The sequence below is a fragment of the Chiloscyllium plagiosum genome, chromosome 10, assembly GCF_004010195.1.
Source record: "Chiloscyllium plagiosum isolate BGI_BamShark_2017 chromosome 10, ASM401019v2, whole genome shotgun sequence".
Taxonomy (NCBI): Eukaryota; Metazoa; Chordata; class Chondrichthyes; order Orectolobiformes; family Hemiscylliidae; genus Chiloscyllium; species Chiloscyllium plagiosum.
This window is the reverse complement of record NC_057719.1, coordinates 14,299,519-14,316,665: the sequence shown is the minus strand read 5'-3', so window position 1 is coordinate 14,316,665 and position 17,147 is coordinate 14,299,519. Positions and strand designations below refer to the sequence as shown.

Genomic DNA, 17,147 nt, shown 5'->3' with positions numbered 1-17,147 from the left:
GGGTGTCTGGGGTTATTTGGGGTGAATGTGAGAGTGGGGTGATATGGAGGGTAGTCAGGGTCAATGAGAGGAGCGGTGCATGAATTGGCAGGAGTTGAGCTGGGAAATTTCCTGATGTGAGCTTCCCAATTCTCCAGCCCATTATAGCCTGGCCCACCTGATGCAGAATGCAGGAGGCGAATATCTGACCCTATAGTACAACACTTCAGTATTAACATCACTCCCCAGAATCTGTCATCAGTGTGTTCTACAAGGCTTCTTGTACATCCTGTTTGATGTAACGTATTTTGCACACCAATGATAAAATTTGATATATTACGTGTGGTAACGGAGTAATTGCAACAGTAATAACTGTTACAAATAACTTTGTAGAGAATTGTTTTGTCATCTCTAGATTTATACCTGGGAACTTATTTGGCATAAATTGCTCTGTTGAACATGATTCGTGCTAACTAAATACATTTGAAAAGCATCACTCCAGGTTATACCTATTTGAATATAAAACTCTACATCACTCTCCAGATCAAAATTGGTATAGCGACATGGCAGCAGGAATAAACCATACATTTCTTCAAGCCTGTTCTGCCAGAGACCTCAATACCATAGTCCTATGCTATCCCATATATCTTTGTGTCATTTGTAACTAGAAACCTATCTATTTCTGTCTTAAACTTAATTAAAGACTGAGCTTTGTGATGGAGGTTTGCAGAATGTTGTTATTATTTGGGAAACTTGATTTGGAATTGGTACAAAAAGAGACTTTAGCTTTTGGTTAGGTGAGGCAAAGTGCTCATACCGACTTTGAGACTTCGGGGCCGGGTAGCTCAGCCGGATTTGACCCGGTGGTTCTGCCAATTGTCTGGCTTTCGAGAGCGGCCTGTCCCCCATGTTCAGGCCGAGTTTCATCCATTTCCCATGGTGGGAAGTGGTCCACATGGGGATGGGAGTGAATATGACTGCTCATACCAACTTTGACACTTCAGGGCCGGGTAGCTCAGCCGGATTTGAGAAAGGTTACAAAGTCACCTTAAACAGTGAGCTTTAAGTTAAATGAATTTATTTGTAACTGTTTACAAATTTAGTGTTCTGATATAGAAACGGATGGTCATGAGCCAGGGCGAGTATGAGCTGAGAAGAAAAGTCATCCTAGAAGAAGGGCCTTTTTTTTAATGTTTGTAGAAGTCTACAGACAGTGACAGTGGTAGAACTTCTCCAGCCTATCAGAATTGGAAAGAAATTTCCAAGCCATCAGAGCTGCAAATCAACCATTGAGATTGTTTCAGCCATCTGACGAGAAGGGGTGGAAATATTTCATTAGAGAAAAAAGTTAACAGTTATTTTAGACGTGGCCCTTCACTGGGATTGAGTGACTGTAAAGTATATTGCTGGGAAAAGAGTTGAAACTTTCTTTTTCTGTTGCTGTACAATCTTTGTAAATTGTCATATATAAAGGGCTTTGCTTTAAGTTTTCATTATTTTGTTAAAATAAAGCATTGGCAGCCCTTTGTGAATATATTTAATGACAAAGTACAACAGTAACCAAACTTCAGAAATAAGATGTATGATCTATTAAGCTGGATCAATGTTTCTATCATTCTTGACATCTGACCTGTCTGGTATTATCATCAACTGGGACTTCAATAGCTTTCACAGCCTTCTGGGATAGAGAATTCCAAAGATCACCACTCTCTAGTGAAGACATTCCCCCTCATCTTTGGTCCTAAATGGCTTACATTTTACTCGGAGATTCTGTCCCTTATTTTGATGTCACAGCCATGGGGAATTTCCTTCCTGCATTGACCCTGCCTATCCATTTAAGAATTTTGTAAGTTTCTATGAGGTCACCTCTCAGTCTTCTGTCAGTAGAAACTGACAGAAGATATTTTGTAATTGTGCATGATAGTGAATGTGTTTACAATTTAAGCCTAAAATGTACTTCAGCCATCAAAAGTTCTATTCTAATATTCAGTGACTAACTGTCGAAAAGAAATGCAAATAGCTTTTACTATGTTAAAATGGAAATTATGTTTTTGTTTTGTTTTCACTCTTACAGTTGTAAATATATGTGACATTTCGCCAAACATCTGTGGTCCAGGAATTTGCATCAGTCAGCAAGTGGGGTATTTGTGTAACTGTGACCCAGGTTATCAGCTAAATGATCAGAAAACAAAGTGCGTCGGTAAGAAATGCTTCACAATTGTTCTTCAAAAACTGCAAGGAAACGGTTGACAAAGTTAAAAATCTTACAACACCAGGTTATAGTCCAATAGGTTTATTTGGAAGCAGTAGCTTTCAGAGCATTGCGTCTTTATCAGGTAACTGTGAAGGAGTTACCTGATGAAGGAGCAGCGCTCCAAAAGCTAGTGCTTCCAAATAAACCTGTTGGGCTATAACCTGGTGTTGTGTGATTTTTAATTTTGTATACCCCAGACCAACACCGGCGACTCCAGATCAAGAAATAAGGTTGCAATCCTGATTTGTTTGATAGTATGAAAACTATAGCAACAGGTTGCTTTATTCCTCACCAGTGGACGAAACAAAGGTTTGAACTGGGGGGTGCTTTCCCCTCCCTGGCATGGCACGAGCAGGGGCCAGAAAGTTTTCAAAATCCAAGAGAGAATGTAACAACATATTTGTGACGCCTAAAATGTTGTTCTTGCTTGCAAATTTCCTTTCAAGCTTTAAATCATGACTTCCAAATCTTTGCCATGGAGTGGCGAATTCCTTATTTTAATATATTTTCACCTTATTAAAACCTCAATGTGTTTTATTTTCATACCAATTCCAACTCTCCTCTCCTTCCCCAAGCAACTGGATGGCACAAATTCCCAACATATAAATCAGACCAGGTGCAAGGCCTCATTCAGGTGCGGCTTCACACTAAACTCCCTGGCATATACTATGGCCACCATCCTCCTTGACACTTTGCCTATGCAATCATTATTCTCTCTTACTGCTGTTTCTCCCAGCTTGTATAATTTGTACGTGGCAACTTAGTGGCTTCAGAAGCATGCACTTACAATTCAACTAAATCAGGTATTCAATGTTCACTCACATTAACAGCAAGAGTATTTACTGTGAGAAAGGTTATAACACCTATTCAGTATAAATGGGAGATCTGGAATGGATTTAACTTGTTTTTTTTTAATCTGTCTCCTTCTCTTAAAGAAGCAGAAGTTATAGATTTCTCTCATGCCGTAGTTGTTTTTGAAAGGTGATGAGTTGCAGAGGGTAAAAGCACTAAGTGAATTATTTTATGAAAAGTCTGTTACTGTATGCTTCACATGGATGATGGCAGTTTGCAGGTGTGTCATCACTCATTCTGAAGGCTTTTAATGGATATATTTGTACAACAATGAATTATTGTTTTAGTACATTGTATCTCTCATGGAGAGCTTATTAATGCTATCAGTGTTTGAGTATTTTTTATTAGAAAATCCATTGCATTGAGAATCCAACAATATTAATTAAATGCCTCTATGTGATTCTGACTTTATACCTTGCCAGGATTTTTTTTCTTTTTTTATCAGATAATGGACTGCGGATTTTCTTGTAATTAGAAAAAATAACAAGTGGGTATAGAAATTGAGTAAAATTGTCATGAAATATTGAGAGATTTATGCTGCTTCTGGGCTGTGTTACAGATTTATGTGAATGTTTCCTGCCGATAGTGTGAGGAAAATCATGGAAATTTTGCCTTCACTTCAGGTTGATTGGCTTTTTTCATCAGAATTGGTTAATTAATCATTTATATCTAGATAATCATAAACCATGTCTCATCTTAAACTCATTTCAGAGGTTGTTTTTTCAACATAAGCATTGTTTTGTAATTGTTCTGAGATATAATTATTTTCTTTCTTTTACTTCCAATGCTACCTACTCCTAGCATAACATTAATTAGATACATATTAATCACTGTGTTATCAATATCTCATTCTTCAAAACACGGAAAAATACCCACTACAACAGCATTGGTTTTGCCATTTTCTACACTATATAGTTTTAAGTATCTCACTGAGTAATTAAAAGATATATTTGGGTATGTTTATGCATTATACTCACTGCTATTTAAGCAAACTGCCTAAGTTAAATAGTGACTTTAGGATTGTTAGGAAATACACAGAGAGAAGAAAAGTGTTTTCATTTTGACCAAGCTTTAGCCTGTGTCATACAAGTAAAGAAAATTCCAAGTTGTTAACTGCAATTAGAATTACTCCTGTAAAGTCTTCGCAAGTTTCCAGTTTGATACTGCCTTGCTATTTACAAACTTTACATAGGAAGGGAACATTTATATAAAAGTTTGAAAAACTGTACAAACAGATTCAAGAACAGCTTCTTCCCCACAGTTACCAGATTTTTGAATGGACTTCTCAATTGTTAATTCTGATCTCTCTCTCTCTTACCTTCTCTGCAGCTGTAACACTGTATTCTGCACTTTGTTCTGCTACCCTGATACACTATGTATGGTATGATCTGCCTGTATAGCTGGCAAAACAACACTTTTCACTCTATCTCAATACGTAACAACAATAAATCAAACTCAAACTCATTATGCAAGTGTGGCTCTATATAACTTTCATGTTATTTTCTTAAGCTACCATAATTTGTAATTATTTCTGAAATTAATTATTTTGATTGACAGATATTGATGAATGCTGGCAAATCCCACAGTTTTGTAGCTATGGACGATGTGAAAATACAGTGGGAAGCTATCGATGTGTTTGTTCAATTGGTTTTGTGCTGAACCAACAAGGCATCGACTGCATAGGTAAAATCAATGTAGAAAATCTCTTCTTACTATTGTCATTTTGTAACTAATTCCTTCAGATAAAGGTAATCAATTTGGTATCTAAATATATTATTGAGTGAAGATACATAATGTGGCAGAATGGCAAATGTGAAGGATAATAGAAGATCTTCTCAATATGTGCCAACTAAGAGAAAAATAGTTAACATTTCAGATTGAAGTAACTCCACAGCGGTCAGTATCTCCTTATCAACTCACCCTTTATTTACACACGAACAACCCTTGACTTTAATACTGCCTCTTCAGAGTCAGCTACCAGAGTTCCAGAATCACTGACACTTCCCTTTTTTTTCTTTTTTTTTCTTTTTTTTTTCTTTTTCTTTAAGTCCACCACCAGGAATCCCCGGTTTATTTTTTTTTATTATTTTATTTTGTGTGTGTATACGTGTGAGACACAGTGAAAGACACAAAGTGCACAAATCTTTATTCAAATTCCACCACCAGGAAGATAGGAAAACACCCGGGTGGCCAGTGACAAACACTGCCCTTCACATCAAAGGACAGTGCTGTGTGATCAAAACAGTGAGGGGGAGGGTAGGGACTAAAACAAAATAGAGTTGGAGGGAGAAATGATGCACTCCACTCCCTGCGGCGCCCACCTCTCCCTGAACAACTCCAGGGTGTTGGTGGACACCGCGTGCTCCTTCTCCAAGGACACCCGGGCTCTAACATAACCGCGGAGACACTTCCCTTTTTATCTGTCAGATGGGGCTCCCTGATTGGACCAGATTAACAGCCCCAATCAGGGAACTGATATCCTGTGAGGTCCAGCCAGTTTTAGATTTACCAGATTTCTTTTTTCGAAATGGTTACAGCTACAGAAGATTTCAAGCAAGCAAATGGAGGATAAATGGGTTAAGGGAGCAAAGAATGAAAAGAAAGATTTGTGTTGGGGTGAAAACCAGGACCAGATCAAGTAAATGGATGAGTCATTACAATCGTCTGCAAAAAAGTGGGAATATCAGTTATTTGTCTTGACTTTGGTCTGAAAGGTTGCAGACTGCCTCATCAAAAGCTGAATTCTGTTGGCTTGGAGTTAGAACAGAGTAAGTATCTGCAGACAGGGAGAAAGATGATGAGCAATGCAGAGTATTAAACAGGTAAGTGACCAAAAGCTCACGGTTAAACATGCAGACTGAAAGGAAGTGTCCGGTAAGACAATCATACAATTGCATTTGGTTACATCAGTGTAGAGTAGACCAGATCAGGAGCAGGGAATGCAGTGTATTAAACTGAAAGATGTACATAATTTTGCTTGGAAGAAATGACCAAGGCCTTGAATAATCAGAAAGGAAGAGAAAAATGAACATGACTATATCTTGAAAATGTTTTGATTATCATACGTCAGTCCTCAGGTTGATATGCAAGACGGCTTGTATTTGAATTGTAAATATAGGATTATCCAGCCCCTCAGGATTATTGCTGATGAAAAAGCCTAACTGATACATGCTTCCATTTCATTTACCCACACTTACTTAATAACCCTTGATTACCTAACCCAACCAAATCTATTGCTGTCAATCTTCTACAAATTTCAATCAATCAATGTTTTCAAATGTTTGTATCTTCTGCATGATGTAAGGAGGTGGACGAGAGTATAACCGAGTTGGGAGGGGTATTTGATTATGTTGGCTGCTTTCCTCGGACAACAGAAAGTGTGAGCATCACTGAGTCTCTGTCAGTGGGTTTGCAGATGGATGGTAAGACTGCAACAATGCGTCCACCCTTTCCATGTCTTGTAAATAGTTTAATTAAATCTGTTAATGTTTACATATGCACTTCACATTTCTACAACTGTTGCAATGGTGAAGATTCTGATTGTTAATTGGTTGCATGAAAACAATATAGAAAAGCAGAAACAATAAGAACAGAAAATATTGAAAATGCTCAGCACCTGAAAAAGAAGTTATTTGCTGATGGATACTCATTGAGAGAACTGGGAGGTTTGATGTTTAGGTAATGAAACGGTAACCAAATGAGCATTGCTAACAAAATGACAGTGTTGTATATTCATCGTCCATGACTTTATTCTCTTTTTCTATGTTGAATCCACTTGCCATTGGTATCTTATAATTTGGATCTGAAGATATAAATGAGTGTGAAGGAGACCCATGTGAAGGAAAAGGCCATTGTACCAATACAGCGGGCACATACTCCTGTTCCTGCTATTCTGGCTATACATTAGCTATCTTAGAAGACAAACAGACCTGCCAAGGTTAGTACTCATTCTGTTATCAAAGTCAGATATTTGCATTCCTTTTCTTCCTTCCCGAAATCCTGCCTTAGTTAAAATGTGCACTTTAGCTTCTCCTAAAGACTCGGTCAGATTCCCTGGTAGTGGATTGTGACACTAGCATATGTCTCATTCTTAGGCGACACATCTATGTCACTTGGGGTGTTGATCAAAGAGACCTACAAACAGAATCCATGCCCATGTCCATGACCTGGACTATTTTACTTATTCTTCCTAGGCAAACTTTTGTTTGGAAAGTTAAATTATGGGAGTTCATGTATGGATGTCAAAGTGATTCCAAGTATGCAGAATTGGGAATTAACTCATAAATAGGGTTAAATACCTAATCCATTTTGATATGCAAATGCAATACTGCAGGAGCACCAGTTGGTTGAACAATACTGTTTGAATTGCCCAGTGCAGTTTCCTGAAAATCTTGTCTGGTTGTCCAATATTTATTTTTAATTTGTTTAATTGGTTCTTTTGGAAAAGAACATTACAGGATTTTCAAAATGTCAGTATGTATGTGGAAAATTTGTATGTTCAACAATTAATAATCCAAATTTGGCTCAGTTTCTTCAACAAAGACAACCATTGAGTCCATCATCATTTGCACATTTGGAGTAAATGCAATTTAACTGTTTTTAAGTAAAAGCAACTCCAAATAAGTAAATAATTTAGGCTAAATTTTCCAAGATTTAATCTGGAGGATGGCGTCAAAATCGTTGCACAGCAAATTACATGAGTTGAGTTTGCAATTTTCTGTTACAGTATAAGTCATACTTGTCATACCCACAGTCTGGGTGGTGTCGCTGAGCAGTCTAAGGCACTGGACTCAAGTTCCATTCTCTGCGGAGGTGTGGGTTTGAATCCCACTGCTGCCAAAAATGGAAATATATTCGCAGCTTATCATTTAAATGACCCTATTAGGGGTAGTTCAGTTCAGAGGGGCACCTCACAGTGCCAAGGACCCAGATCGATTCCACCCTTGGGTGGCTGTCTGTGTGGCGTTTGTACATTCTCCCTATGTCTGCATGGCTTTCTTCCCACAGTTCATAGATGTACAGGTTAGGTGGATTGGCCAATTCTAAATTGCCCATGGTGTCGAGGGATGTGCAGGCTAGCGGGGTAAGTCATGTAAAAGCAATTTTACAGGGATAAGGTGGGTGTGGGATGCTTTTCAGAGGGTCAGCGTGGACTCGATGTGCCGAGTGTCCTGCTTCCACACTGTAGGAATTCTATTCTGTTGGACGTGGGGTGGCACAGTGGTTAGCTGCCTTACAGCGCCAGGGACCCAGATTCAATTCCATCCTCTGATGACTGTCTGTGTGGCGTTTGCACATTCTGCCCATGTCCTAGTGGGTTTCCTCTGGGTACTCTGGTGCAGGTTGCACGTGTTGTGGTCTTGCATACATATTTGCTCATTGATAAGAATACAGGAACAGGGGTAGACCATTCAGCCCTTCAAGTCTGCTTTGTCGTTCTAGATTATGTGACCATCGAGATGATTAATTACCCCGCTCAAAGTTGCATTACACATGATCTAATATAGCCTGTGCCCTTGTTCGTTCTTCAAAATATTACTCCTAAAAGCAATTCCAGGAATTCTTTCTCCATAGCATTGGTGCTCATTAGATTGACTTAGTTTATAAATAGATTGAGCTCACTCATCATTACTGTATTCCCTTGCTTTACGCAACTATAATTACCTTAATTTATACCATGGTCTACATTATCCTACGAACAACAACTACTGATATTTGTGGCTGTTTGTTATTTCTCAGCTCCACTAATTATTTAAAGAAAACAACAGTATAAATAAGATAAATTTAAAAATGAGTAACTGTTTATTGTTGTGCTCATGCACCTGAAACAATATGTATTGTGCATAAAAATATGAAATACTAGATGTATGAAAGAGTGTTTCCCAATATCAATTCAGTGTATTATTAGAAACTTTCAAACTCCATAACTTTGTCAATAAAATGTAGCCTTAGGACAAACACTGAAGATACCATGCTTGTCAATTTGCAACTCAATTAGTTTTCATTAATGTGAGACAGAACTTCCTCCAAATAAACAATGGCAGGATAGAAGTTAATTGTGACTTCTCAGATACTGAAGCAGTCCATATTCAAAGAATCTGTACACTGTCACTGGGTCAAAATCCTGAAACTCCGTCTCTAAAGGCATTGTGGGTTAATGTCGTGGTTCAAGAAGGAAGTCACCACCATCCTCTCGAGGGCAACTAGGGATGAGCACACCCAATGAGACTCACATCTCACTCACCAATAAAACAGAAGCCAATGAAAGCTACATTACACCATATTCAGTGGGCTGACTTTTACTAAAAAGTGACAATTTTAAATTAGTTTTAACTAGTAGAGATATAAGTGTCCAGAGCTCATAATTTTTTTAATATCTGTAGCTAGAGGTTAGTTGTTGGTAATAATAATTCTTGTCACGTACAGAAACTTGGACAGTGCTTTTTTGTCAAGCATGTGTTGCAGGAAAAGCACAGCAGGTCAGGCAGCATCTGAGGAGCAGGAGAATCCCCCTGACCTGTGCTTTTCCAGCCCCACACTCTTGACTCTAATCACCAGCATCTGCTGTCCTCACTTTTGCCTGTGCTTTTTGTCACCCTGGTCTGAAAGTCAGGTATATTTAGTAATCTTGGGATATTTTTTAAAATCTTTAACTTTAGTGAGGACTTCAGGAATAGCAGGGATCAGTTTCCAGTGTGCTACTCCTGAGAGGCACAACACTCTATGGTGCCCTGCTCACATTATCGTACACAAACTGACAATGGCAACAACTCCTCAGATCCCTGGCTCTGTCAACATATCGAAAAGCTAGCTATGTATCAGGAACCAGAAACATCTGGATGGGCAACAGCGCAGGACAGAATGGAATTCTTGTTATACTGAATCTCCACTCCATTCGCTTCTGTCCACATCTCCAATGTAATGTGACTCTTTCTTAAATCCCAGCAATTCAGTGCAAGCGATACCAATGTGCTTTTATGCAGAGTACTACTAATAGATATGTAAATGCTTTTGAAGCTTTAAGATGCCAATTTTTATCATGATTGCATTAGAGAAATAGATACTTTTTTCTACTTTGGATACTTGAGGAACTCCCTTCAAAAATTGGACTGGGGCTAAAGATCCAATTTTAGACAGCAAGGCATCATAGTAATGTCCGTCTGCTTCAGCAGGGCGTGCATCCAAGTTACTTATTCTCACTTGTAGTGAAAATAGACAGGAATCTAAAGCACAAGCTGTGAATGAGCAGAAATCCTTTGGCATCATACTTACCGTATATACTTGAGTAATAGTCAATCTCATGTAAAAGTCGACCCCCTATTCTTGGCCAAATAATCTGGATCGTTACATTTATCATGTGTGAAAGTTGACCCTAGTTCTTTACAGATAACAGATCAACGTTTATGAGTCAATGTGCCGGTAACTCCACTCTGCTCCTAGTCTTCCAGTCCACTCTGGGTTTTGATCCACTCCGGGTTTTCAGAAATACCGCATTTCATTTTCTTTTCTTTAGAGTCATAGCGTCAAAGAGATGTACAGCATGGAAACAGACCTTTCGGTCCAACTCGTCCTGATATCCCAACCCAATCTAGTCCCACCTGCCAGCACCCACCCCAATCCCTCCAAACCCTTCCTATTCATATACCCATCCAGGTGCTTCTTAAATGTTGCAATTGTTCTAGCCTCTACCACTTCCTCTGGCAGCTCATTCCATACATATACCACCCTCTGTGTGTAAAGGTTGCCCCTTAGGTCTCTTTCATATCTTTCCCATCTCACCCTAAACCTATGTCCTCTAATTCTGGACTCCCCCACCCCAGGGAAAAGACCTTGTCTATTTACCCTAGCCATGCTCCTCATGATTTTATAAACCTCTATATGGTCACCCCTCAGCCTCTAATGCTCCAGGGAAAACAGGTCCAGCCTGTTACAGATCAGTTGGGCTTCTGCTAATGATACGGTATGAATTTCGATGAGCATGAATTTCAGTCCCTCAAAAGTAGTATCCATGTAATAGGCAACCCCATAAACTTAACCTTAAGAAGTAGTCAAATAAGTTTGACTATTAATCGAGTATATATGGTAAGTCAAGATAATGGGACCAAAGCAAATGGAGCACCATACTGGTTACATTCTAAACATCAACTATTCCTCAAGGAGACCATTATGATCCAGTTACACAAAATATCCACTTGGTTTTGCCTCTCCATGGATATCTCTTTGCATCAGGAAATCACAAAGTCTAACCATGATGATGGGAATGATAATGATATCCTCACCAAAGCAGGAAATAGAATGTTAAAAATCACACAACACCAGGTTACGGTCCAACGGGTTTATTGAGAAGCACTAGCTTTCGGAGCGCCTTCATCAGGTGGTTGTGGAGTCTAAGATTGTAGGTGTGATTTTTAACTTTGTACACCCCAGTCCAACACCGACATCTCCAAATCAAGAAATAGAATAGCAGCTGTAAAGGAACAATATTATAATGAATAGTCACCTTGGTGTTCAAGAGAGAAATTTCAGCTTGATGAGCTACAAGGAATTAATTGAAGAGATGGCAGAGAGAGATTCCACAAGGGTGGAAGATGTAATGCATCTACATTTCCAAAGCAAATCTCTGGAAAGCACCTTGTAAAAGCTTAATGAATGAGGAATGAAAATACTGAACTGAGGACAACTAGCAGAATGGACAGCTAAGCTGTTGCAAATAAGAAAGCAGGCAGGAGGGGCAGAGACTAACAATTCAAAGTGGATGGTTTTGTAGGATCCCCCAATGATCACTGATAGGCCCATTGTTGTTCTATATTTATATTGATAATTTAGACTTTGCAATCAAAGCTACACTGCTGCCAGCTGGTACCATCAGTAAAATTGGCTTCTGAGTGTGGTTTCTGAGGGTTGTTGGCATAATTAAAGGATTGAACCTTCTGTTTTCTTTTGGTTAATTTCAAGTTGCTTGAGTTATTTTTGGAGGACGCTTCACTGTGAGGCCTCTTGTAACTTACCCAACCTCACTGCATGAAGTAAGCGCCCTGCCCCAGGGCACCCCTATGCCCAATCACGGTGTCATCTTACAACATGACATTCCCAGGACCACTCACCAGTTCAATGAATATCTACTGAAAGGAAGCTATGCATCCTGACATTTATTAACAATCTGATGATGCCCCTCACAGGCACCATCATAGCACAGCCACTGTACACATGATATGTAGCTGGCACAGCTGGCACTCCCTCTTACATAGAACCCCATTCTCTCGCCCTAGTCTTAGTGGAACCACCACACTGCACACTTTAACTCTCCATATCTTCATTCTTTAAGTCAGTACTACATTGCACACAATGCCCACTGTAAATCTGTAGCTTGATCTTCAGAAGGAGAACATCACGTACGGACAAGCGATTGGATAAATATAAGCATGAACTTTTATTTACAGGCAGCAAAACTGAACACAAACAAAACCAATAGATGCTAAGGTTCACTGCCATAGTGCAAACCAGATTTCAGCATCATAGCCGATGAATATTTTACTGTCCCTGATGGTCTGCTGCTGTCAGCTCTTGTCTATTGGAACTAGGCATCAATAAGTCTCTGTCTAGCTTGTAGCACCCAATATAGCTGAGCCCTGTCATGGACAACAGGTTCCTCCACCCCAAGCTTTTTTTTCTCCTCCTTATTCAGCTTTCGTGGCCTATCAATAATTGCCTCATTTGCCTAACCCCTTCACATCTCTCTTTAGGCTCCATCTCCATCAATCCGCTCACCTGTCCCCCAGCACCTCCAACCTCACCTTCAGCATAAATACCACTTTCTCCTAACAGCTAACAGTTTCTAACAAACAGTCAGCAGACTCAAAAAGCTAACTCTACTCTCTCTCTACAAATGCTGCCTGACCTGCTGAATTTCTTCAGCAATTTCTGTTTTATTTCAGATCTCCAGCATCCACAATTATTTGCTTTATTTTGGAATTTTTCTGATCAGAAAAATGAATGCTGCCCTTGAACTTGAAAAGCTAAAAAGATCAATGGGTCGGAAAAAGTACATTAGCGATAGAGGCGCTTACTCTTCGTGAGGTGTTAAATAAGGGGGGTCAGTTAGTTCAGTTGGCTGGTCAGCTGGTTTGCAGTGTGAAGTAATACCAGCAGCTTGGTTCATTTCCTGTACCAGCTGAGATTACCATGAACATGGTGCCTTCTCAACTTCACTGCTAGTTTGAGGCATGGTCACCCTCAGATTCAACTCACCACCAGTTGTCCCTAATGGGACTACGGCACTTTACCGTTAGGAATGACATTTCTCTTAGTGGAAATGTTGGAAGAAAATCTAAAAAGGGATTCAGCAGCCATACTCATTGATAACAACATGTAAATCCAGCCAATGAGGATGAGTAGTGTTCAATCAGGTTCTAGGTCTAGCTAAGTACTCGTATTTCATGAAGGGCTCATAAAATGCTAGGTTACTGCGGTATTAAAAAACACAAGCTAACATACTAAAATGTTTTTTTTGGCTGGAATTGCGTAAGGATGTGGCCAAGTTCTGCAGGATATTCCATGTGTGTAATCTCACTGCTACAGTTTTAACACTTTTCTTTCCTGATGATTCCTTAGACATTTCTAGTACTGCTCTGATTTAACCTGCATCAGTTGGCTTTGGTGTGACCTGTCTTAGACAACGGATGCATATTATTTACTTCATGTCACTTTTCGGTTCTGCCCAATCTCCTTCATAACTTGGGCAAACATCTTTTTGTTCCTGAAACAAATGCTTCTTCCATCTGGGCAGATTTTCTATTCCTCTGATTTCCTTATAGATTTCCATATGACTGTCACCCCACCTGTAACTACCTATTTGAGATATCATCAGTATCTAACAGAGTGTCTGCTTTACAGATCTTTAATGCTGGATGCTTATTTAACTAAGCTTTCACGTATTCAGGAACACTAATTCTCAATTCTTCCAGAAACATGATTTCCCTTCTGTTCTCAACATGTTTCTCTAACTTGATCAGTTAGAATTGATCAGTAAGTTCATGGATGATGCAAAAATTGATGGATTGATAAATAGTGAGGATTTAACTTATGGAAGGATATGGATAGGTTGGTCAGATGGACTGAACAGTGGCAAATGGAGTTTAATCTGGTTAAGCGTGAGGTGCCGCACTTAGGCAGAACACACAAGGCAAGGGAATACATGATGCCCAGGACCCTGGTCAGAGAGACCTTGAAGTGCATGACCATTAGTCACGTAAAATAGTGAGACTGGTAGATAAAGTGGCATGTGGTATACTTGACCAAGGCATAGAGATAAGAGCAGAAAGATAATGCTAGAACCGTGTAAAATGTTAGTTAGGCCAGAGCTAGATCATGATCTGCATTCTCGAAATTATACCATCAGAGGGATGTGATTGCACTGGGGAGAGTGCTGAGGAGATTTACCAGGATGTTGCCAGTGTTGGAGGATTTCAGTTATGAAAACAGATTGGACAGATTGGGGTTGTTTTCCTTGGAATAGAGGAGACTGATGGGTACATGATAGATATGGATCCAATTGTAAGGGGCATACATTAAAAGTTTCCCCTTGGTGGAGGAACCAATGACCAGGGGCCATAAATTTAAGATAAGGGGCAAGATGTTGAAAGGAGATGTGAGGAAAACATTTTTCACCCAAAGGGTGGTGAGAATCTGGAACTCTCTGCCTTGTAAAGGTGGTTGAGGCAGAGAGCTTCATAACATAAAGAAGTATTCACTTACATTTACAATGCTCAATGGTTTTGAGCCAAGTACTGGAAAATGGGATTTGAAGGTTATTTTTCTGTGCTGGAGACCTCTCTGACTTCATAACTATAAAAACAATGATCCTATAGAATTTATTTTTCTTTTGAAAATTCTACAAATATCTGATTAGTTTTCTTCCTTGTAATTCAGAGTTTTAATTGATAATTTTCAGGAATAAGCTCATAAATCTTTAGAACTACTTTTTCATGGGTTCATGAAATTTGCATGCAATTATGGATGTAGTTATTAAAACGTTTCAGCAAAATGCACAGATACCTTTTCAAATATGATGAAGTATCTTTTGACTTCACCTTCAGTAAAGTATGCACTAAGCATAGATTTTTAGTTAACTCAAGTCCTTTAATGGAATCTGGTGCATCCTCCAAACTACTGACTCTTGTTTATATACTGTACGTTTTTGTAAGCTATGGTAGGCCCCAGAGGATCTTTTCACATTCAGCAGAGACTTTCCTGCACATCCATCCATCTTATCTACCGTTGCTCTTGATGTGGTCTCCTCTCCATCAGGAAGACAGGACACCAACTCGCAGAGCATTTCAGGGAACATCTCTGGGACACAAGCACTCAACAACCCCATCGCCCTATAGCCAACCATTTCAACTCCCTCTGCCACTCCTCCAAGGACATGCAAGTCCTGGGCCTCTTCCACCCCCAAATCAAAACTACCTGACAACTGGAGGAAGAACACCGTGTCTTCTACCTTGGGACCCTTCAACCACACAGCATCAACATCCCCCAGCCCTGCACCCAACTCCATTTATCTCTTAGCCCCTTGCCCCTTCCATATTCCTGATGGAGGGCTTATGCCTGAAATGTTGACACTCCTGCTCATCAGATGCTTCCTGACCTGCTATGCTTTTCCAGTGCCACCCTTTTAAACTCATTGTAAGCTTTTCTCTATCCAACACATGTTGCCTAATTTCCCTATATTTTTTGAGATCAAGCATTTTTTTTATTTACACCCCTTTTTCATTCAAGATTTTATATTTTCAGATCTCTTTTTCTCACATTCTCTTTCATCACAGAATCCCTACAGTGTGGAACAGGCCATTTGACCCACTGAGCCCACACCGGCCATCTAGACCCAGTCCCAACCCTAACCCCATAACCCTGCATTTCCCATAGCCAATCCACCTAGTCTGCACATTTTTGGGGCTATGGATGAAAATCCGTGTACCTGGAGGGAACCCATGTAGACACAGGGAGATTGTGCAAATTCCACACAGACAATCGCCCGAGGTTGGAATAGAACCCGTATCCTTGGTGCTGTGAGACAGCAGTGCTAACCACTGAACCACTGTGCCGTCCTTGCATTTCCTTTCCATGTCCCTTTGATTATCTTTCCCATTTCTCTTTCCTTCTCTTTTTCTTCCTTCTCTTTATAACTTTAACTTTATACCAAGAATTCAAATGGATAATTGTTCAGTCTTCTATTCCCAGAATATTAACAACATTCAAAGCCATCTTGGAAATTAATTTATGTAAGAAACTTCACCACAATCCTCCCGTATTATTTTAAGCACCTCCACATTCCTGCTTCTTTTAAAAAAGACACATCTCTCTTTAAGTCAATGAATTCAAAACCTGGCAGCAGCCCCCACCTGGTATGGAGCATGCTGGTGGTATTACCCAACATACCAGATCCCAGAATAAAATCAGACTCGATAGATTAAATATTTTTATTTTAGTTGAGTTATTGGTCAATCATTGAAATATATTTGCATGATGTTGCCGAACTTTTTCTCAACAATAGAACAGGCATTTATTACACAAAAGATGAAAACAAATAATAATGTTATCGAATATAGAACACCATTTCAAAGAGCGTTAAACACAGCAAAAGAAAGTTTTGATTTATTTCCTAACAATGTTAAACCTTAAAGTTGGATACAGCTGATTCTCCCTAGTTCTTTCCTGTGAACTGTGAGCTCATCTTACACGAATAACTAAAAAACTGAGAGCCTAGACTTTCTCAGTTTTTTAATACTCTGCCAATTTCTGATCAAGCAATCTTTGTCTGGAAATAAAATTTGTGATTGATTTATCTGTGTTTTTCCTATATTCCTGTTTTCGGAGTTAAACTACTTCTGACTCTATTCAGGTCTTCTCTGAACAGCTGAAAACATTTAATCCCTGGATTTTCTATGCTAAAATCAAATCTTGTTTATCCTGAACCAAAAACAAACTGATGTCTCTTAAGTTTTGCCCCATCTGTCATAAAGCACTACAATGAAAGTAATATTCCATTCGCAATTCAGTTCTG

General features: G+C 39.3%; 1 protein-coding gene across 1 annotated transcript in view; it reads left to right on the top strand.

Moving 5' to 3' along the window:
• LOC122553394 (latent-transforming growth factor beta-binding protein 2-like) overlaps positions 1–17,147 on the top strand; it is a 366,328-nt gene that overhangs the window by 214,766 nt on the left and 134,415 nt on the right. The window contains exons 14-16 of the mRNA XM_043697103.1: positions 2,054–2,179; positions 4,643–4,768; positions 6,894–7,022. Coding sequence (XP_043553038.1) covers positions 2,054–2,179; positions 4,643–4,768; positions 6,894–7,022 — 381 coding nt within the window. The remainder of the gene's footprint in view (positions 1–2,053; positions 2,180–4,642; positions 4,769–6,893; positions 7,023–17,147) is intronic.